Genomic DNA, 23,964 nt, shown 5'->3' on the forward strand with positions numbered 1-23,964 from the left:
TTCACTCTGCATATACCTGTCTCGAATTCTTACTACGACGTTAAAATTTAGAGATTCGGATTCCTCCATGTCAAACTTGGCTCCATCCCTCTTTGCCGAAAATATTTACTGGATGGATTTCTTTTCCAATTGATCTCAGATAATTTTATTTCACCATATGTTCCTCCCACTCTTGCAATGAAGACAAACCTAATTTAACTGAAGAGAATGGCATCTAATAACAGGAATCTCCCGTTCATTTGTCCAAGGCATTGCAATTGCTCCAAATACTTCCTACTGAATTAAATAGAATGGAATCTTCTATATGCCATTCAAATGGGTATCAAAATATCATACGGATAAGGGTAACTGTATGGCAAAATTTACATCTCTCAAAACTGTTAAAAAAGGAATCAATGAGACTGATCAGCATTGGAGTTTATCTCTATGAAAATGCCACGATGTGCAACTATCAATAATAAATAATATGACTCAACCAACGTCTTCTATAGAAATAAATTCCTCTTCGTGAGAGCAGCAACTGCACCTCGCACTCCTGAAAACCATATTCTGCGGGGTGTAGGTTTGGTAGCATCCAAAAGTTTGTACACTGAGCTACTACATCTTTGACGTTTTCTGCAACAGCCAGCTTTGCCATCAGGCTAAATCGGGCAATGAGTCTGTTCCAAAAGAAATTGGTTTGCCTACTCCGTAAAGTTGCTTCAGTACTTGTTTTTTCATCCGGACTGGAATACAAGGAAAAATCTTGCCATTTACTTGGGTGTATGAGGCTGAGATGGACCATTCTGCTAGCCCTCAGGTGTTATACGTTCTTCCAACAAAATATCCACATTGCTTCACTGTAAATAAATGAAACGACTTTTCCCTTAGCCCAGTCAATCTGAAAATGGTTGAGAGTCCATGCATAGGTGCACCAATTTCCTTTGGTACTGCCCAAAATATTCACCCACTGCAACTACATCTTCATTCTCTGGGTTTAAACCAGGCAAGTTAACCAGTGTATCCTTGACTGTTGACCCTGATTCATCATCTGAGCCTACAAAATTAGAGACAATTTCTGCATGAATTTCACGGCAAGCCAGTATGAACATGGCAGCTGTGTCCGGTTGCTGCGCCTCACGAAGGGCTGCCAATGCCTCCTGGATTGCACCAGCTGCGACAAATAAAATAAGTGCCCTGCATCCAACCACCTAAAGCTTTAGAATGCCAATTATGAAATGGATACCAAGTACTACAAGAACAATAAGAAAAACTAGTACCTCCAAATGTTGTGTTCAGCATGAAGGACATGCTCAGCCCATCTTTGTAACACCCTGCAAAAAGAACAATTTGAAATGAAGGAATCCTAACCATGGCATGGTTAATCGGAGACTAAGTTGCTAAATATCATAATGAGTAAATCAAACTGACAGCTTTGCACCAGGAGATCAAATCTTCATTGGCTTAAACTAAACATAGCAAATGCATAAGTTACATTGAATAAAAAGCACCAGGCTAAGCCATCACATAGAGTAAAGCTAATGCTAGGAATTTAACTGCTAAAACACCTAAGATGTTTTATCTGAAGAAATAAATCAAAACCTGGCATAATCAGATCCCTTTAAATGTGTCGCAGCTAAAGTAGCAGCATCAGTCCAGCAGCCAGCATCTTGTAGCTGCATAAATGTTAAAAAACCATAAATGAAGAGACTCATAACAAGAAAGCATAATGCTTAGCTGATCTATGCAATGTTGAGAAATAATATCATTCTCTTCCCAACTCAAGCACCCAGTGCCACAAAAGAGGCCAAATTCAGAGAGTAAACATCCATAACTAAAGGAAGCTTCTATCAACCAGCTCTTATCATTCAACAAGTTGGTTCTCTTTTACAGGTAATTTATCTATTCGATTGTACAACTCATTTGTAGAATACATAGAACAGAAGAATCCAACATGCTTTCATTTGAGTTCATTAGCACATACTTTGTTCAAATCTTTTTCCAAATAAACTGTGTTTAATTTGCATTATAGACGCTTATCTCAAGTTATGTACAGTAGAATGGCATCCAATTGTCAAATCATATTCCCATATTGACATTATTATAAACTTATTCAAATTGATGGATAAGAAAAACAGAATAAAAAATAAAGTAGGTAAACAACTAGTGGTGAGCCACAAGGTTTAATAGTAGCATTGCTATCATTGGTGTGTAAACAAGCAAAGCTCTCTCTTGTTTAGGCACCACTCAACTAGATATTACTAAGCTCAAACAGAAACTGAGCTTATCTCAAGCTCAAGAATGGCTGTTGGAACTTGGCTCGTATAAAACTTGCCAAGTTCAAGCTCTTCCTAGGTCACACTAACTTTTAAAAGATATGACAAATTATTATATTTGATTTGTACTAAAAGATATTGATATTGACACTCAAACCGGTCAAAATCAAAAGGATAAACATGCTCTCCTTGAGCTTGCTTATAAACTGCTTATCAAGCCTACAAGTGAATATAAATGAGCCAAGTTCACCAATATTCAAACGCTTATTCATTAAATGAGCTTAAATTTGTCGTTTATGTATGTCTATTTAGCCTGATAACCTAACACAAACAAGCTCTAGTCAAGCTCATCCATGAGCTCTTCAACACACTGGTTTATTTACATCCCTAGCCGTTATGAGTGTCCAACGTAGAGATTGATAGGTGAATGCATACCAACATGCACAAATCATATATGCAAGTAAAGTTTAAAATACAACAAAAGAATCCTGGGGATTCTATTACACACAAAATAAGAAAAGTAACAAGCATTGGGTTGGATTTCGATGATTATCTTCAAGAAAACTGAAAAACACAGATTTTGTTCAACAAACAGAACCTAACCTGTGAACAAGCTTCTTGATACCTTCCAACAGCACAGAGAAGATGAGTGCCAGATAGTGACCGATCAGTTCTTACCATGTTAGCAGCAACCACCTATGATCACAGAAGAAAAATAGCAGCCAAAAATAGGACAGTTTAAAAGAATACCAAAATAGACATGCAACATTGTAGAACCTAAAAAATTCACATTTCTCTAATCTAGAAACAGAATCAAAGTTAATCCTCACCTTAACTGCCAGCTCAAGAAGAGATTTTGAAACTGCAGAAGAAAGAGCAACTGCACGGAGAGCATTTGGATAGAAGTAGGGGCTCTCTGGTGAAGTGGAAAGCAATAAACTGACAGCACCTTCCAAGTTCCCAACTGAGACAAGCCTGCTCATAAAACACAAAGTACAATTACTAGTGTGGCAGCCACTGAATAACACAGAATTGGCCTAGTGAATGTCACTGTTCAAATGAAGGATTAGTTTATTGTTCAACTGCCGCCTCCCCCCTACCCTTGGGTCCTTGTAATGTCATCATGAATACTAGGACTGGCACACAATCGAATTAAAACATAAGAAAGTTACCACGGTGCATATTGAGTGGAGTTGAACTTCTATACACTTCGATTTAAACAAATTGACCACCCAACTAAATTGAAAAAGTTACCATAGTGCACTTCTAATCTCTGCTTGGATGCAGGTCCTTGATAATGACATAGCACTGCCAATTCCGATGTTGCAGTTTGAGAAGCAGATTGTTTTAACTAGTTGGGAAAAGGTAGCAGTTCCTAAAACAAGAAACTTAAGGTCATACCAAGCTAAAACTAGATCAGTGGCTCCTATGTCTGGTAAAGTTTCCCCATACTGTCTGATGTAGATAAGGCTTAAAATCTTCAAACTACAGCACCATAATTATAAATCAGAATTAATGTGTACTATGGGAAGCATTGAAAAAGATTGGACAGCTCACTTCCAGGTTAATTAGGCTGTTTTCAACCTGGTCTAGAATTAAACTAACTCAGTTCTATTTTGGAAGAAATTATGAAGAAAATATAATAACTGCAGAAAAAGACAACAAGGAGTTAAAGAGAAAATAATAGGAAATCAAGCTAGAAACTCTAGGCAACATTGCATCCACAAAGTTTGTAAACTCCCAGTAGTGTACCGTATATCTAAAAGAATTACGAACATGAAACATCTAATGTATTCATTAGATAAAAAGTATTATTTTAAAAAAAAAAAGAAACATTAAAATCACTATCTCAATTATCTTATGAGAAAATAAGATTCGATTTTGTTGGAACTTTTGCTACTTTCTTTGAATATTTGCATTTTATATTTTTCAGAAGTTGTTAAGATGCAAAAGCATATAAGCAAAACACAGTAATAATAGATTAAAAATGCACAAATAACTAAAATGCAACACACGTTCTAACATAATTATTCCATAAAAAAGGTAAAATCAGGCATTTTGTTATTCACAAAAGTTAAAATTTTAATAAAAAAATAATATTTGCTTTTGTATCCAAAAACATTTGTTTGCAGTTCTCTTCTGGAAGCAAAAAGAAGTAGCAAAAGTAACAGGTTCTACATAGTCACTAAATAAATTTAGAACATCTTGCATCCACTTCTACAAAGACATTGCAGTAACTTCGTTGTTCAACGGTTAACATAGCAATAAAATAACATAAAGATTGAGCAAAAAAAAAAAATTAAGATACTGAACTCACTCGTGTACACGGTTCTGAATTGCCTCTTCTCCCTCCAATTTCTCATGCCAAGGGATACGCTCATTAGCACTTTCCCACAAGTCTTCTTGCTCAAAGGCCATTAATCTAAGCTGACCTTGACTCTGCGAATCAGAAAATATGTATTGCCAGCAAAAGTTTTAAAACACAAGATATAATAGATATACAAGGGCAACCTAATGAAACTCTCACCCTTTAAACTATTTGAACATAGGACAGTCAAAACTGTTAAAAGGCTTACCAATGCATCCCTCCGCCCATTTTCAGTTGTTGATTTCCCCTTTGATGTAATTCTACTAAGTAGAGACGTGTCATCCAGCTCTGAATTTGATGCTGAAATAGGTGCTTTCTGTGGAGACTTATTTACTAACTTACTCATCAAGTGGTTAATAGCACGAGGCAACTGCAACCAGAAAAGTGCTTCTGAGACCTCACCAAATGTAGCAGCTGCAAAGGCAAACCTTGCAGCAAAACCCTTATTGACTATGGTAGCATACAATCTAGCCCTTTCATCATCGAGTATGCAGCCTTGAGCAATGAAATAATGGAAAATGATAAGGAAAACTAATGTTTAAATAGAAGAATTAGGAACACTAAATAGATTACAAAAACATACCTTCCTTTCGGTAAGGTTCTAATACTTTTAGGAGCAATTCTGGCACTACAGAATCACCAACAGGTGGTAATTCAATCATGTAACTGCGAAGATCCCCTGAGGAAGAAGCCGTTCCTGGAATGAAATGGGGCCTCTTATCTATAGTTGTACCAGAAGTATTAAACCAAGAGGGTTTTACACCCAATTGTAAGATCATCCGCAGTGCCTGTAATAAAAGAAAAGACATGAAAATAGATGGTCAATCATAAGTAATTCTTTAAATGCCCATTTTACCTTTGAGACAATAGACAGAGAAAATGAAGCTTCACGGTAAGCAGAACAAGTCCAAGAGCCCTACTTCAATAGCCATCCGTCTGCCTATTCCAGATTGTGGAGGCAACTCCAATGTGTCAACAATAACAATTCTGTTAATGGCTTCTTTTTTTACGTAATATTTTAAGGTAAAACTGCTCCATCAGTCCCTATTCTTTTGAAGAAACATGCAATGTAGTCCCCTTTAGTCTAACTTCTAACAGTTTAATCCTCATACTCAAACTTTTTAGCAATCAAGGAAACTACTAATTCAGTTGCTCATTAGCCATTACGGTGCTGACTTGGTATTTTGTTGATGTGATATCCAAAGCATATCTAACAGAACTTGTTAGAAATCAGAGAATTAAGAGTACACTGCACATTTCATCAATGTATACAGACTGGTGGAGCATTTTTATGATTATTTAAAAGGGAACAAGTGTTTTAGTGTTGCACATGTCTCTGCTAATTGCAAATGATGTAACATACCATCATCTGTTAACAGAACCTTTGGTGGTTGGCAGCTTGTAAAAGTAAAAAATACTAGTAATATCAATTACTAAACCAAAACTAAAATGGCAGAATGATCGTTACCAGGGCATGGGGTGTAGGAAGTAATATGGGACAACATAAAGGCATCGGCCGAAACCTCTCTTTTATATTTCGCGGCAGTGGCCCAGGGCCCATTTTCTTGTCATTTCTGCATGAAAACAATTGAGGTTACCAAAGTACAAAGTAATCAACTTCATGTGAATCATATCTTTACTAGCATAGCATTACTCACATCACCCAAAACTAAGCCACCCATCGTTTTATCACTGACCTAATCTATCCCTGTCTCTTGGATAGTCAGTCCAAACCTATAATACCTTTCATTCTAATATAGCAATGAAAAAGTCCCATCCACAGCTCCAACCAAATTTCATTAAAAATATTTGAGTACACTAACTTATAACAAACAATAGGTCCTCTTGGCATCCTGTCATATAGAAACTAACTACAATGAAGAAAAGTTAAGAGAACTGAAAACAGAGTGTGGCACATACGTGTTAACCTCAACAAGACGGAAGCTACTATCAGCTCCAGCAATGCACAAAACCAGTGGATCATTCTTGTCAGTCCTCAAAGGCAACCAATCCAATTCCAATACAAGGGTTCCAGGAAATTGAGGTTGCAAAAGAGAATTGGCTAATGGGTCCGGTGAATCCTGCAAATAACAAATATTAAACATTAGACTAAAATGTAGAAATATCCTTCAAAAGGTGTCCTGCACCCAATAGGCACCATTTAAGTTGACAAAGTCAACTTCTATAATTTCACAGAATATGTACCATGCAAGGTCCCAATCAAAAACATGTCTAGCAACAAAAACCCAAAATGAGGCTTCTAACCCTCTTAGTGCATAATTTTAGAAAGGATGAAAAGCTTACTGAGCAGACACGCAAAATAAACTTAAACTTACTTTTTTAATTTTTCTTCCAAATTTACAAAAGCAGAGACCAAAGAAAGTTCACAAATAAAACACATAAATATAGAAAATAAAAGGCGGTAGTCACTTTTCAGTTCTTAAGAGAAAACAGAATCCAATTTCGTACAGCTAAGACAACACAGCAGCTACCATAAAACACATAATGTGTACCAACTGTTAAGCATTGCAAGATAATTGCAAAAGATAGATCAATGGAAGGGAATAAGAATTGATAATGCATTTTCACACTTACAAGATCAAACACAGAAAATGTATTGTCATAAAATAGTACAGCAATACGCCCTCGACTACGGTCCCCAGCAACAACAGGTGAGAATTTGATTCTTCGGATTCCTTCTCTGTGAGTGTTGAATGAAGAAGAATGGCCGGTAGTGACATCCCACCACCTTATGTTACCTGACCTGTCCCCCATGACCTGAGAGATTAATGGTGTCAGTGACTACAGAAATCTCCAAAGAAACAAGATAATAATAAAAACTACAAATTGGATGGAATAATTTAAAATAGGATACATACAACATGAGGCAAGCGGTAGGCCATTGCTGTAATCAATCCATCAGATGAAACAAATGAAGAAGAAGGCCATTTTGGTCTGGAGACAAGCAAAGGATCCTTTTCAGTGCAAGAAAAAAGGGAGAGATACTGTGATTATATTTTATGAAAAATTTAGAATAGAGCAAAGAGAACACAAGTAATATGTAATCAGCAATAAATCATAATGTTTTTGGATTAAAACTTAGATATTTTCTGTAGCAAATAAAGAAAAATTAGGAAAACTTGAGCGAAAAGAATCTATACCACAAGTAGCGAACTGACTAAAACGTAGAGCCTTTCTATTTTTTTCTTGTATACACTCAATAAAAACTTGATTGAGAAAGTAATCATTTTCATTCAATATGATATTGGATCTTTACTTCCATGTTTGGAAAAGTCACACATGACAAGGTTACCTGTCAACATGTTTAGGTTCCAAGACAACATCTTTAAGAACCTGACTTGCCACTACAACGGTGGCAACAAGGAAGCATGTGTTTGTGCATGTTAAGAGTGTGAAATCAATAGCCATGCACAGACAAATTTGTCCAAGCTCCATTATAGCAGTGGATTGTCATCCGATCACCAAAATATGATCACTTCACAGCTCAAGTCAAGTTGGCCCAAACAAATACCAATGTCCACAATAGCTAACACATTAAAACTGAATAATAGAACGTCAAGCCTGCTAGCAGGACAAAACTGTAGTACAGATGGCAAGAAAAACTGCATAACAAGTGCCTAATATATAAACTAAAATAAAGAACAATATACTTCCTTAAAAGCATGTGGTGCAACCTGATGTCATAACACTGTAGTTAGCATGTACGATAAATTATACCTAAAATCTCGGATCCTTCGGCCATGAACCTCAAAGACTCCAAGTGCACCATTAACTAGTGCAAATGCAAAACTCTCAGAAGTGTCATCTTGCGAGCCATCTGAGTTTCCTGCCCCTGCATATAGAAGTTACAGTATAATTAGATAATCATTTGGGCCAGACAGAGGTCTACATAATAAATGATGGCAAGTAAAGAATCCCACTAGAATCTGAGGAAGATGCTGTTGTGGATGAGGCTGCCTCTGCTGGTGCCGCAGCTGTACCATCTTTAAGGGAAGATTGCCTAGAGGGACCATTTTGAAGTGGTCGGGGAACTGTTGGAAGAGTCCATTCCAGTACCGTGAATGGAAGAGCTAATGATCTAAGCTACATGGAAGTATAAAGCATAATAATTATCTAAATTAAAAATTAGACATTGTCAACCAAGAAGAAATTTAGTATAGCTGTCATGTTGATTTATACATGTTTGAAAAGAAAAATCAGAATAAACACAAAATCAATAAAAAATAAACAAGAACTGAATTTACCTATTGGCAATATATTATTTCAAGGAAAGTTAAATATGAAGATACACAAACCTTCCACAATAAAAAAACTCAAGGAAAAAAATCATAGCTTCCTAGGAAATCATAAGGGAAAAGCAAAAGGAACTAATCCAAGAAATAATTTCAGACAAAATAAAGTCCCATTAAGCAAAAGGAGCTATTAACATGCAGAACAATATTTTCAAAAAAAAAGCATACAGAACAATAGGAACCTGTAGAACTGATGAAATGGTCATGGAGCCGTGAAATTTTAAACTTATTATTGAGTTTAATATGCTTCTTTGGGGATGCAAAAATGAATCCATTTTGTTCTTCAATGACTTCCTAGAAGATTCAGACTTCCAAGGTTCAGGAGGCACTCATTCCAATAGTCAATTATGACCTTCGTGTCGTGTACCACCTCAATTAACAAGGAATGTATTCAAATACAAAGGAAAACAAAATGGGAGGTGCAATTCCAAACAATATCTGAACATTCTAATATTCATTTATAGCACTTGATTTTCACATGAACACAAAAATATACATGATGTTTTGCTTTCTCAAAACTAAGACACATGTTATGCAAATGAAACAAATTCCATCTTTTTTCCCTCATGTAAGATCAAACAATGTACTCTGTCCAAAATCCACTAGTTGAGATGCATAAAGCAAGCAATAAGACATCATCCTTCTTCCTTTTAGGCTAATATATAAACATCCTAAATGACAAAATCCTGACAAATATCATCAGGTTTCTCTTTTACATCAGAACATCATGCATCTCTAAAGCAAAACCATGCTTTTAGATGAAGTGCTGGTCAGTGAAAGGACTCAAAAAGCATCGCCTATGTTCCATTTTATGTTAAGATGAGGAAAAAGTTCTGAAAATTGAATCACTCTCATTCACAAATTTGGTTACCATCTCCTTCACAGTCACTACATCCTTTAAGGTTTATAAATGATGTCTCAGTTAGGGAAAGAGGCAGAAAACATAGATCAGAGTTAAAAATGGGAATCTCAATAAATAATAAAGTCAAGGCAGTCAAAAAAATAACCCATTGAATTATTATAGGCATCAGCCATAAAACACTAACATAAACTTAATATTCCACATATTAACAATAATCCTAAAAGAAAACCTTAAGGTGATTCTCCCTCAATAAGTCTACAAGAACCATAATAATCCTTCTAACTTCATTCTTGCTACTTTATTTCTGTGCAACAGCAGCAATACTGGTAATTTGAGAAGCCTAATGAAATACTAAATGGGAAAATAGGAGTTGTGAACATCGAATGACAATAAGCTTAACCCTTCACTACAATAAAGTATCAGAAAGCCAGTCATCAAGTCAAAATATCCTCATACAGAAGGGTATATACTGAAATGAACAAGCTCGGTTGCCCGTAACAACCAAATAAAAAGTCAAATTATTAGCATTAATACAAACCAGATTAAGAGAATCTGAAGTATCAATCACGCTTACCATAATTGGATTTTTTGTCATTGCCCAAACCTCAACAGGTGCATCACGAAATAAAATCAGAAGATACCTGAAAAGGTTAAAAAATGACAAGATATTACCACATATTCCTGAAAGGGAAGAGCAGGTTGCACAAAGAACCGAGCAGTATTTGAAAAACATCAACACCACAAGTCAGCCATATGGGTCTGAAGTCTAAACGTATAAAGGATTATGATCATCACATATTCGACAGCCTAAAAAAATCTCAAACCTATTTGAGAAAAGCTTTTACACTTAAATTGCTTCATAACTGTTAAAGCAGCTAATTCATTCGCAAAAACTTACAAAATTTTGATCCGCTCAGTAAATGTTTTCCATTTCTTTCTGTAAAAGCTCGTTCCTGATGCAATATATTTTTTATCCTAGTGAATATTTCCATGAATTAATTTGCTTATCTTTTACAACAAAGTATGCCACTTCCAAAGTTCTGTCCACCTTCTCTAATTATAAATGAAAATCGAATTTTCCAAAACCCAGGATTATTACATATTTCATAACAAAAAGTGCATCTAGCAGGGAGAGATGGTCCACCATCTGCTAGACAAGAATATATATCACATACTTTCTAAGATCCCTTGGCTACCACCAATGCTAAACCACCCACCCGAACCAGGGACCCTATTCTCTATTATCAAAGTTTAATGTTATGAAGTGTATGCTAAAGTTCTCTATTCTCGGCCTTCATGACCAAGCCTTTTTTACAACTTCAGATTCTTTTGCCTTGCAAATCTTACTGAATTCCCAACTTTATCATGCATTGCAAGACCCAAGTTCTGATCATAGATATGAGAGCAAATTAACAGTTATAGAGTTTCCGACCAAATTATATTTACAGCATACCAGTGAATGTTGGCTGCATTAACTATTTCTAAGATAACAATAAATATTAAATATTAAACAACAATCATAATCAAATTGCAATGCATAATAGAAACATGGAACTTAGGGTTCGGTATCCATGTTATAGCCCCCTTTTATTGGATAATTTATGTTTACACATGTAAGTTAATCTGGCACACTTCTCACGCATCATGCATTTTTTATGATGTGGAGACAAATAAAAATTTGTAATATTGAAGGAGAAATTTGGCATTAAGGAAAAGTATGAGTGTGTAAAAAAAGGATGCTGCTAAATTGATGCATTGAATAATCAATATGAGAACTTAGGGGTAAAAAGAAAACCTTCCAGACGAAGAAGCCCTTAAAGCTCTTATAGGTGCACGCTCTGGCTTTTGTAAGACCCGAAAAGTTCTATTAAGGCCACTTCTAAGACAAGTCACAACAAGCCTGTTAATGTAGCCTCCAGTTTTCTCACTTACCTGAGTCCATACAAGTAATATTAAGTAATCAATTATCACCAGAAAGCAACAATGTTGAACAGAAGGAAAGGAAGGCCTAGGGAGTACTGAAGAAATGAAGCTAACTATGATGCCTTAGACATATATGATTCTTTAAAACTTGATATTTTACCTGTGTGTAAGAAAACGAAACCAGTCTTGAATTACCAAGCCATCGTAAACCCCTCACTGTACTATTATGAACTGAAAAACTTGCTGCAACAGCATTGGCAGAGACATCAATGACATCAATTGTCCCGCTTTGAGTCCCCAAGGCAACCAGTGGAACAGCTACCGCAGGATTGTTTCCCCCACCTTTGCATAATATAATCTGATTAATCAACTTGTAAAAGTTTACACTGAGGGAGTTCAGAAGTTTAACAGAAATGGAAATTCTGGAGAAAGAGCGAGAAGGTAGAACTAACGAGCCAAAGTAGCTGTTAAAGAAGGGGATGGCACTGCAAGCATGGTCACTGTCGAAGAAAGAAGCTGAAGCTGTCCAACTAAGCTAATCTGCACTAGCGATTTGGCATATAAGTATCATCAATAACCCAAAGAATTTGTAGGGAAGCTAAACGATAAGGAAGTTGTTACCAATAATAATTGTTTTTCATTTCATTCTTAATAACAAGGAGAAAATCATAAGGTTCTATCAAAGCACCTAACCCATCCTTGATAAAGAAGAGAAACTCAATGAATATTATACTACAATAACATAATGCAGTTATGTCAGCAAAGTTTCACCAGAGAAAGCAATCCATGATTTACAGTTCAGACCATGTTAAAATTTGGTAGGCAATAAACTTGCTGGTCAAACACCACTTCTCCCATTTCCCATGGATTTCAGTACAAGGCTTCCATCCAGTTCAAACACGTTTCATATTTACAATGCAATAGTCATTGTGATCTTGTGTCATCATTTCCCAGCTTAATTTTTCACCATGCATAAAAAGTAGGCATGTCATTTTCCTCTCAGCTTGACAGACCAGTATAGAGCAAGATGCAGCAGCAAGTGGATAAGCAGTTAGTAATAGAATAAATTAAATGCTAAACTAGATAACTCCCAGCACCACAGCAGCAAGCACCTAAGGCCAGCCATGCGCTGGGATGAGCCAGAAGAGCACCATATTTTAACTTTCAAGTTCTTGCGCAATACTAGTCCAATGCCACATCTGACCCAAATTGTGAACAGCCTGGCCAATTAATTTATGTTACAACTATTTCATTTTACCACACTTGCTGTCAATTCCACCTGACTTATGAATTTATACCTCATGAGGATGAAGGAGACAAACAATATAAGCTAATAACTTTTAGGCGCAGCAAGAGTCAGCCAAGCCCACACATGTCAAGTTCATGCCTGAACTTCCATTGTGCCAGGCCCATCCATGGAGCTATTCATCTCCCTTTGGCATTGAGCAGACCACTTGATTTCTTACCACCCCAACTGCACCAGAAACAGGGCCCAAGAAGAGTTGATATTTTTGATAAAAATCCTTCAGCTAAAAATGCCTTTTAGCTTGACAACTTCCCTAATCTTCCATTTATCAATTGTTAGCTATTTGTAAATCGTAAATTGGATCATCTAATGAAAGAGATTTTGGGAATCAGAAAGATTAGAAGAAAACTATTTTGGGGCAGATTTATAACCAAGCAACAGACTTTCCTAGTTGGTTTTCCTTTTATTTGGGGCAGCACAGATTGTGGTTGAAAGGGGACTTAGTCTACAGATACACATATGGTAGGACAAGGAAAATATACAATGTGCATAACTTGAATGTGAGCGTGTGTGGAGAGACAGAAAAGGCATTAGTGCATGTTCATAAATTTAGGGGCAGGGCAAAGAAGCAAATTAACAGGAAAAGAGAAGTAAAATTTTCAAAGCTTCCCTTTTTTCAATTGATTAAACTACAGTCTTCAGCAAGAACTGCAAAAAGTTTAACAGGAAAAAAAAAACTTACTACAACATGCCTATTGGAAAGTGAGAGATTTATTTGCAAACCTTAAATGTCACATCTGCCAGGCCAAAAGTAGAGTTTGACAGCTGAATTCTGCTACCATTTATGTTGTCCAGCTGCTTGCTGCCTTCTGCCGTGAGTCCACTGTAAGAAGAAACTGTGATGTTATTAGTTGACTCTTCAGAGACATCAGCAATCTTTCCAGAATTTATAAGATCCTTCTGCATATCTCCAGTCCCTTCAGCAGTCAAGATCCAGCTCCACAGTTTGCCATCATCAGAAATGGACATCAAACATGTCTTAGAAACAAGAAGAGTATGATCACAAAAATCAAAAGGATTATCAAAATCCTCATCAGATGCACCATTTGATAAACCAGAATAAAGCTTGCTAATATTTTGTAGCGTTGACTCTGATTGGCTGATAAGGACGGCAAGTACTGATGGTGAAGGGACAGATGAACCAATTGATGGCATCAACTCTTCCATTGTGCACATTATATGTATCTGTTCTCCTCTGTGATAATATCCAAATGAGTAAATTTCCTTGAGGGCAGAAAGTTTTGTAATTTTTTAAGTATCATTAACAACTAACTTCAGGAAACAAAAATATTTATAGATGATAAGTGATCAAATGTGAAAAAATATATTAAGCTTCCACTTACTGTGATATCAAAGTCTATCAGCACGAAAAAGAATTCAACAACTTTAATTGGTTGCTAATATGATTCTAGCTCAACCAGATATCAACTAATAAATAGCTACAAATTTTTAAAATCAAAGTCTAAACTGTAAAATGAGGGTACTAACAATCTTTTATTCCTTCATTTTTTTCCACAGAAAAAAGAATTCCCTTCAATGCAAATTCATATTATGGAACCAATGCATATACAGTTGACATGTTGATAAAAACCATATCATAGTCCACCGTATGAAATAGATTTAAAATAACATTCATAGACTAAAATGATCTTTATGTGAAGGAAGCCAGGAACCCCTAATTTTATCTAAATTAAAAATGATATTTCAAGGTTTCCAACTATTTCACATTGACTTATCTTTATCTCATCAAAACCTACTCTACCCCTTTTTCCTAATTTAGTTACAACATTTCTGATTCCTTAAATAACCCATAGTACTGGGCATTATAGTGGCTATTTCATCGCGTCGAGTTTAAATTTCAAGGAGGCCAGATATTGCAGGAATACGATGGGAACATAAACTTCCTTACTCTTTCCTTCTCCAGATGCTGAGCTTCCCATCAAGGTGAGCGCAATAAACCAACTCCTGATTCGGATCAGGCAACACATCAAGAAACTTGGCACACCCACGCGGCAATGCGGCAGAGAAAAGCGTCGTTTCGTACTTCAAATCGAAAACAACCAACTCCCTCGGAAACGTCACGTAAATAACGTTTTTCCAAAGCGGCGAAAACGCCAAACGCACCGCATAAAGCGGGAAAGCAGCAGAAGCAGGAGAAGAAGAAGAACTTCCTCCAGCAGCAGCATCCTTTTCTAGCTTAAGTAACTCGGTACAATCGGTTCGAATCTGAAGTTCCTTGAGGACAATACTGTCTTCTGTTTCTCCCAAGACTTTGATCGAAAGAAGGAATCCTTTGAGTCCGATGATGCATAAATGGCGGGAATGAAAAGGATCTCGGCGGATACAGGAGAGATATTCCGGTGAAGCGTCGTATTTGAAGATGCAACGAGAAGACGAAGTGTTGTAAAGGGAGAGGTAGGACGGGCCAGAGAGGGAAGCAAGGAGGAAAGAATCAGCCCTGGCCTGGGCCCAACAAAGGTCCTGGATACCGGCTTTCGAAGAAGGATCGGGAGGATCAATGGAAAGGATGAGAGAACGGAGACGGAAGTCAAGGAGAGAGATGCGGCCATGGCGGTCGGCGGCGGCGAGGATGAGGTGAGAAGAGGAAGGTTCAGTGGAGAGAAGGTCGCGGCGGAGAGGGAGTGGGGTCCACCGTACGGAAGTGACGAAGGGGGAAAGAGAAGTAGAGGAACTGGAGGAAGAAGAACCGGAGACAGAGGCGGAAGGAGGAGGGAGAGGGATGGTAGTTACGAGCTGGAGAGAGCGGGAATCGATTACGCAAACGGAGGAGCCGCAGGCGAAGGCGAGGAGGCCAGAGGGGCTTAGGTCGGCGGATCCGAAGTTGTTGCGGCTCGGTGGGCCTGGGAGCATACAGTCCCATGACTCATTGGGCAACGGTCGAGGGATCGGGATCGACATTTTCTGAAATGGAAAGTGAAATTTGAAAATTCGGTTTTTATTTTTGGGTCGGGTTTGACGGTGAATTTCACTCCCTAATGCGAGGGCGAAGGGAAAAGGAGAGAAGGCAAAAGGTACATTGAACTTGTTTCAAGGAGGGCTGCTGATTCCCTCTCGTTTGGGTACGGAGAGAAAGTAAGAACCGTTAAAGCTTGCCTGAGACTCCACACTAAAAAACTCGTTCCACAACAATGGTCTCTCTGTTCTCCTCCTTTTAGGAGGTTCATGGAAAAATGGTGGCTTTTTGCCCTTTTATCAATCAAATGAGCATTGAGCAGGACGCCAACGTAGGCAGCATTTTCATTACTATTTTTTATAAAATACTATGGCAAAAATTTTACAAATTTTGTTGAAGACATAATCCACACTCCATCACTCTTGTCATGCTTAAAATATGAAGGTAATCAGCTTTGATGTCGATGAACTTGCTTTCACAACCATCATGTTGGATTGCGATTGGGTAATTATACATTCTGAAAATTGTGATAGTAACTTATTTTACTATAGCGAATACTCATTGTAATTTTTTTATCTATGTAAAATAAAAATGAATACCAATAAACATTTTATTCCCGCATAAAGCACGGAAAAATAAAAGGGATGATTTAGGCCACTTTCACAATAATCTTTTTTTATATTAAATGTTATTTTTAATTGTTAATATAATGCATTTAAATATAATTAAAAGAAGAAAATATCTAAGAAAGATGCAGGAAAGCTAGGCGGAAATTTTTTAAAAAAGAAAAAAAAAGTGTGGAAAACACCCTTGGGCAATGTCTCTTTAAAAAAACAATTAAAGATGGGCTAAAATTGGACTGAACTAATAATTAATTGAATCGAACGTAATTTAAGTAATATGGTTCAATCCAATTGATCTATTATATCTTTAAAAAGTTTGATCCAATTAATATATTTAATTAATTTTTTTATTTTAAAACTTTTTAACCAAATCAATCAAAAAATCAAAATTTTTTATTACTAAGTTAATGATATGCGATGGTTGATTATCGTATGTTAGATGATCTTATTTTGTAGATATTAATTTTATTAATTTTGTTAAGTTAAATCTTGAATGTTAAAATTTAAAAATTAAAACTCTTGAATATTAATTTGATAATTTATATACGAAGATATAATTATGTAATGAAATGATAATTAGTATGTTTTTTCTATATTTAGATTATTTTAAATATTTTATAATTATGAATAAAGTTTATATATTTTAATATTGTAATTTACAAAAGATTAAAGGAATAAAACTTTAGTTCTTTTAATCCAAAATTAAATTGATCCATTCAATTTGATATTCAATTGATTCGATTTTTTTTTAAATTTAAATAATTTTTCAAAATATTTAATTTATTTAATTCTTAATTATAACAAATAGAACCAATCAATTAATCACCCCTAAGAAAAACTAATGGCCCAATTGATTAAACTGCGCTGGCTGCACAGCTGTAATTGCAATCTAGTAGGCCCTTTGAAGGAAAGGTTGTGAGTTGCGACAGAGTTGTTCGGTTGGTTTAATGGCAAATCCAAGGCACTGAGCGTAGCTGACCAGAGGGCGGAGCAATAAAAGAGCTGTGCGCAATAATGTTGTCCCTTGGTTTTAATTGGTAAATATTGTAACATATTTAAGAAATATTTAAAACCTTAGAATTGCACTTAATATCTGTTTGGTTTGATTTTTTTCAGTTCATTTATATCTTAAAAACAAAAACTTAATTAAATTTTTTAAAAAAATTTTATTTAAAAAAAATCTTATTAAAATAAAAGAACTCAAAGAACTAGTTTTTCAAGAGAATTATTTTTTTAAAAAAATATCTTCATTTATTAAAAATAATCTTAACATTATTTGTAAAACTCTTTTTTTTATAATTTATTATTAATTATAAATTTTATGATATATAAAAATATTTTTTATATTTTTAAAAATTTATTTTAAATAAATAAAGAATCAAGTTAATTTTTTTTCATTACAAAGAAAGAAATTATTGATTAATAAAAAGTTGTTAATTAAATACTCTTTACAATAATTTTAATCAAAATTAAAATTTATTTAAATTGTTTTATCAAATAACTTATTTATAAAAAAGATATAAAAAAATTTATCAAATAATTTTAATTTAATTTTAAAAATTATTGTTTTTAATAAAAATTTTATAATAATTTTTAAATTAAAAAAAAAATCAAGCCCAACGGGCTTTGAATCTCCCCTTTCTCATTTTAAATGCTATGAGGTCAAGCTACTATCACTATAAAAAGAAAGACTAAACGCTCATTTTTCTTCAGTTTGGAGTTTTCTCATTTTTGTCATTCATTATATCAAATCTTTAGGCTTTAAAGCTTAAGGTCTACCTAATACAAAAGTGAAATATAAAGTCCCTTTAATTTTTCTTAGTATTGCTAAAAGTATACACTTAATATACTTTGAAGGAATTAGAGTTTATTAGGCCCTAGAGAAGATTAAGGCCAAGCGGCCAGGATACAAAGAAGCTTCTATCCGCGACGTAAAATTTATATATTGTGTCGTTAATGCTTGCGCCACTAATTGCTAAATTTCCTGAACTGATATAGCGTTTAGTTATGAACCAGGGACCAAGCTCGTTGGCAGCAGGGGATGATCCCTCACAAGCTTTAGCAAACCGCCGGCGGCTGAGGCAATCCGGTACGTGGGGAACCTATCCAGCTCCTTTACGCCGCAATCACTTGGGAGCCTGGACAAAGGGAAAGAAAAAACGTTTCCAGTTAAAAAGTGTAATAACAGAAACAAATACAAGTAGCCATCAAAATTAACTTGGTAAAAGAGTGTCCAATCAAAGAGTTCTTGGATTAAATACTTGATGATCAAACATCATCCTTGTTAAGCGGGCAAGAGGGTCCCATTTGAGAGCATTTATGGTTTCAATTCTCATGCTTATGTGGCTGCCATCAAACATTGACTGATTGACAGACTCTGCCATGACTTTAATGAGTGAATTGGCCCTGTCCCAGCGCCCATCCGTGATAACTGCCATGCACCCATAGGTAAGCTTAAAACCACAAATAAAAACATACCATTACTAGTTTATTTATCTATTCTCTGATCTAGATTTTATGGATCATTCAACTGTCGCACCACCTATAGGTCTAGTGCACGTCACAGACAAAGAAAGACCACCACAATCAACTTAAATTAAATACTAAATTAGGAAAAAAAGCCATAAGGCTCTAAGCCACAAACGTCAACCTACTTCTACCTGCTTTCCTCTACCAATTTCTCTCTGTCTTTTTCCTATATCTGCTTTGTTATATCGCACGATGTATCTCTTTTTTTTCAGGTGATAACCATGGCAAGAGCCGTGCTCGTGGATGACAGGTTCTGTTTTGAAGAGGAAACCCACCTAACAGTCCACAAGACGTCTGTGTTTTTTCCAGGAGATGGCTTCGTTGTATACAACCCTAAAGGAGAATTGATCTTTAGGTACGATTCTTACTATGGCCCTGATTCACAAGCCAAAGATGAGCTAGTTCTCATGGAAGCAACCGGCAAGTGCCTCCTCACCCTTATTCGAAAGGTCAGTTTGTCTGTCTGTCTGTTGGAAACTGCTTCAATGACATGAAATATTAGGTATCCTTTCAATCATGCAACTGTGTTAATAAAGTGAAAAACTGTTGCTTGCCATGTAAAAGCCAATAAGTTCACAATCACAAAGCATTTCTCAATTTGTGGGTTCATGTAGAGAAAATAGTAATAATTTATAGCTTCACAATCAGTTTTCCATGTCAAACCTAGACGAGTTTGATTCTTTTCCGATCAATAGAAAGGTCCGTATATATAATATTTTTTTAGGACAAAATTATTGGTAGAAATTTTTTAACCCTAGTATGTTCATGTTTTGTTATATCATCTGATGTGGTAAAAAAAAATGAATTAGCAGGAAAATTTCAAAATTATTTAATCTCATAAGATTATGGTTCAAGTTTCATACATATTTTCTTGCAGAAAATTGAGTATGCTATATTGAACTACTTTTTCCCAAGAAGAAAAAAATGGAATGCCCTCTATGCTTAGTTAAAACTATAAAGGCAGAATTATTAAAAAAAGCTTCATACGTACAGGGATTTTATATACTATGTTTTTGTCTTCTTTAAATGTTTTAAAAAGATTTTAAAGCGAGAATTATTAATTCCAATTGCCCCTCATTTTTCTTTTTATTAAAAGTCAAGCATTGACTTTTGTTAAACCAATTTGAAGAAAATTTGAAGAGTAAGGAATAGCTTAGTGCCCGTTTAAAGAGTTAATGTTTGATAAATCAGAAGCCAAGTCTCCATCAAAGGTGGGAAGGCTTATTAGGCGAGAAAATGGAAAACGAAAACCCATTTTTTTGCGTTCGTCGATCATCCATCATCGGACGGTCGAGCGTGGTGGTGGGCGTATACGGTGATCCAGGCAAGGAGTACCAGATAGAGGGTTCTTTTCCCCAGCGTTGCTGTACAATCTACAGCACTTGTTTGGAGAGCTCATCGAAGGAAACGATGGCTGAGATCAAAAGAAAAGTGGACCCATCAACTGATTTAATGTTGGGTAAAGATGTGTTTTTGCTTCGTCTTCGGCCAGGGTTTGACGGTGCATTTGCAATGGGATTGGTGCTAATTCTTGATCAAATGTTTGCGGACACTTATCTTGATGATGAAAAGATGGATCCGGTTGCAGAGGATTCTTTCTCTTGACTAAGCCTTTTTTTTATAATAGTTTTTAATTTTAGTCAATTCATTTTCTCATTGACTGTTTTTGTTTTTTGATGTTTTGTTTTATTCCACTTTTGAGTGTGCATAGAAGAAGGAAATTAAATGCCTTTTAATGAGTTTTGCCGGTTGGTACAGTTACCATATTTTGTTTCTTGTACTGATCTGTTTCGAGGCGGAGGGACATTTTATTTTCATGTACACTCAGTTAGATATTGCATGTGACATTTTTGTTAGCAAAATTTTCATATCCACCTCTCTAAAAATCTGGATAATATCTATATTTATTATTTTATTTTAAATAATTAATCAAATTTATCAACCATTTTTAAACTGCTATAATTTTGTTACCGTTAGTATAATATTTTACAAAATATTTGATCAAGAAATATAAGAATAAAGGCTTAGACTCACTCAAATGGGGCTGGCCCCTAACCTAGCTATGAAACAAGGTACATAACAGCAAGCAATAAAGTTAGTGAAGAAGTTTCCAATAGGGATGGAAGAAAGGCAACAAATTAAGGGGTAAAAAGAAAGTGAAAAGAAGGGAAAAAAGAGACAGAAGTATGAATAAAAATAGAAAGAGACTAGACTCATCTGACCATCCATCAAATTTTACACTGCTTTAAACAAAAGCTGAGTTGCATTTGCCTTTCTAGTATACTAACATGGGCTCGTTAAAACAAAAGTAAAGTAGGGGAGTTTTGGGGGGGGCGGGGGGGGTGGATTTATCCAAGTCATGAGGATCTGATAGCTCTGATTTGGCAAGAGAATCTTCCATTCCCCAACATTAAGGTAGTTGATTTGACGCTGATGTGAGTGAACACTGCTTTCCTTTGGTACAACAATCTTTGGCTTCCCATGATTTTACATAAAGAAAGCAATTTTGTTCAGTAGACACAAAAGGAACAGAGCAGAAACTTGTAGAAATCCACTTCGGTTTCAAAATTTATTACCACGATTTGGACCCGACTTTGGGGCTTCCACTCCCTACTCGCAGATGAATTTTAATTCTTGTCCTTCCTTCCCACTTCCCACCCAATGTATTCTGCCCTATTCGGTATCACAAGTACTAGCTAATAAGGAAAAGAGACGGGGGAAAAAGAATGTACTACTTTTTAATTGTTAGGTACTCCATGGTGCAGGAAAGAATAAAAAAAAAATGAAAACTTTATTTTAACTGTCAGAAGAAATTTCTCTTGTACTAATAAATTTTAACCTAAGTCCATAGGATTGCCAAATTTTCCCTTTTTTTATCCATCAAATAATTAAATTTAGAGCATGTTTAACTTGACTTTAACCTGTTTTTTTATTTTGCTCAGTGACTTGAACGTGTTTTTGAAGTACACATTTTCAGAAAATTTTTTTGTTACATTGATTTATTTTTTTATTATATTTAATTAAATTTATATATTTTTATTTTAAATCAAATAAATTTTTATAATTAATGTCATAATAGTTGACTAACTAACATTAATCAAAATACTATTTATCATTTTTATGTTCACATAACGTTATTTTAAAGTATAAAAATATCACGCGTTCATGTTATTTATTTTATTATGTTTTATTTAATAACTTAATTTTTTTAAATATTTATATTTTATTTTATATATTATAAGTTTTATTAAACTTCTTTATCAATCTTTTAGTACTATAATAATATTTTTTTTTTTCCAAAATCTCCAATTGAAATTGCAGCTTTTAGCTTCTAAAAGCTCATTTGCAACTTTTTACATAAACTAAATCCTTTTTTTTTTTTGTCAAAAACCCCATTTCGGCCAGCTTACTTGAATATTGGAAGAGAGAGTACACAAACAAACAATTTATTTCTAATTATTTTAGTGATAGCTCTTACTAGAGAAAGGGTAAGGTCAAATGTTAAGCAATAGTATTGACAACTTCCCAGACTTGAACCAAATAGTAAGATTTAACATCAATTGTGATTACAGTAAACAGCAGAAATGAGCGTGCCGGGTTTATTTGTTCATTTAAAGAGGAAAGATGGATTGTCCCAGAAGCACAGAGAAGGGTCAGGTGTCTCTCACTAAGTTGCACTGCACAGCCATGTTCAATATAGTGGACTGTGGACAAAACTGCATTTGAGTGGGGACTGGGGATAACCCATGCATTGTCAGGGACATGATAAAAGGCTGTGTTAGGCCATTCTCAGAAATAAATGGACAAGTTACGGCACCTTTACATCACCACTGAGGTTCTGCATTAGTGAATGCACTCAACCAATCGCTTTCATAGGTGGCCAAGCTTACAAATGTGATTAACCCCCTCAGAAAATGTTAAACTATCCAAGAAAATATTAAGTCCAATAGTCTGAACGGAAGACATTGATTGTATGTTTGCTTTTAGATGAAGCAGGAGGAGAGGAATTCTTCATCTTAACACTCATCAGAAGTCAAGCTTGAGTTGCAAAGTTCAGAGTAGCCTTTTTTTGGAAAGTTTATGTTCAGAGTAGCTTAACTTCAATTAATAGAGTGGATTCCACAATCCATGACATGAAAACAGTGTTCCTACCATCTTTTATTTAGCAATGAATATTCACTGTGTTAACCTTTTGCAACCAATGATTTAACGGGAATTAATGCAACTGAGAACAACAGAGAAGTTTTGTTCCATTTGTAAATCTTAACTTTGTTCAGAGCATATATTATGCTAATTGGATAGTGATAATTTTTTTTTATGGCAAATAGAAAAACACGTACGTATTAAAGGGTTAAGTTTTCACATCATTGAAATGCAAAAAGCGATGCAGTAAAAGGTGGAAAAGGAAGAGATAAAGAGCAACAAGTTTCAGAATAAAAAAGCAAGATCATATATTTATATATTCCCATTTGCCATCATTATCGTGACAGTATTAGTCCTTCAGCAGGGGATTGGGGATCAAAAGAAGAGGATAGGACGTCAATTTGTGAAGTGCCCATGCTGGGGAAAATTGATGTGCCAATTGCTCAGGCAGGGGGCATGGCCAGGAAGATTTTAATGGTGACTTCTTTAATATTATAAAACCCAAACACTTTTGTCTTTCTGATACCCAACCCCAGCTCGCCCTTTTCTCTCTTTTTCCCCATCAAAAAATGACCCAAAAACCGACTGTAAACAATGGTAAACTCTCTTTAAAATTATTGGGGGAAAAACAAAGGCCTGAGAAGAGAAAGCAACCCTTTCTCTCTCTCCTGCTGTACTACTCCCCAGCCAAAAGAAAGAGAAAAAAAAAAAAGGAAAGAAAAAGAAAA

At 35.4% G+C, this 23,964-nt stretch overlaps 2 protein-coding genes across 2 annotated transcripts; one reads left to right on the plus strand and one right to left on the minus strand.

Annotated features, from left to right (window-relative positions):
* Positions 1-149: 149 nt before the first annotated feature.
* On the minus strand, positions 150-16,270 carry LOC110411480 (Transducin family protein / WD-40 repeat family protein). Its single transcript, XM_021421659.2, has 20 exons — positions 14,937-16,270; positions 13,751-14,222; positions 12,174-12,261; positions 11,882-12,063; positions 11,594-11,730; positions 10,373-10,439; positions 8,565-8,727; positions 8,362-8,476; positions 7,503-7,578; positions 7,219-7,401; positions 6,544-6,704; positions 6,092-6,197; positions 5,207-5,411; positions 4,832-5,118; positions 4,573-4,694; positions 3,086-3,230; positions 2,859-2,951; positions 1,582-1,655; positions 1,260-1,313; positions 150-1,176 (listed from the first exon to the last, which is right to left on the minus strand). Exons 1-20 carry the CDS (start codon positions 15,944-15,946, stop codon positions 876-878), a joined length of 4,041 nt encoding a protein of 1,346 aa, XP_021277334.1. The 5' UTR covers positions 15,947-16,270; the 3' UTR covers positions 150-875.
* Positions 16,271-19,116: 2,846 nt separating this feature from the next.
* Positions 19,117-20,933, plus strand: LOC110411145 (protein LURP-one-related 5-like). Its single transcript, XM_021421178.2, has 2 exons — positions 19,117-19,542; positions 20,285-20,933. The coding sequence occupies exons 1-2, from the start codon at positions 19,315-19,317 to the stop codon at positions 20,696-20,698; spliced, it is 642 nt and encodes a 213-aa protein (XP_021276853.1). The 5' UTR covers positions 19,117-19,314; the 3' UTR covers positions 20,699-20,933.
* Positions 20,934-23,964: the final 3,031 nt, after the last annotated feature.

This window comes from Theobroma umbraticum, unplaced genomic scaffold (genome assembly GCF_002168275.2).
Source record: "Theobroma umbraticum cultivar Fairchild unplaced genomic scaffold, ASM216827v3 scaffold_56.0, whole genome shotgun sequence".
NCBI lineage: Eukaryota > Viridiplantae > Streptophyta > Magnoliopsida > Malvales > Malvaceae > Theobroma > Theobroma umbraticum.

Excerpts from the sequence above, each read along its gene's own strand:
- LOC110411480 (XM_021421659.2), bottom strand. The coding sequence starts at position 15,946 with ATGTCGATCCCGATCCCTCGACCGTTGCCCAATGAGTCATGGGACTGT. Across the intron at positions 11,731-11,881 it reads TTTCGTTTTCTTACACACAG|GTAAGTGAGAAAACTGGAGG; the intron begins GTAAAATATCAA and ends GTATGGACTCAG. Across the intron at positions 7,402-7,502 it reads CCTACCGCTTGCCTCATGTT|GTCATGGGGGACAGGTCAGG; the intron begins GTATGTATCCTA and ends TTAATCTCTCAG.
- LOC110411145 (XM_021421178.2), top strand. The coding sequence starts at position 19,315 with ATGGCAAGAGCCGTGCTCGTGGATGACAGGTTCTGTTTTGAAGAGGAA. Across the intron at positions 19,543-20,284 it reads TCCTCACCCTTATTCGAAAG|AAGCCAAGTCTCCATCAAAG; the intron begins GTCAGTTTGTCT and ends TTGATAAATCAG.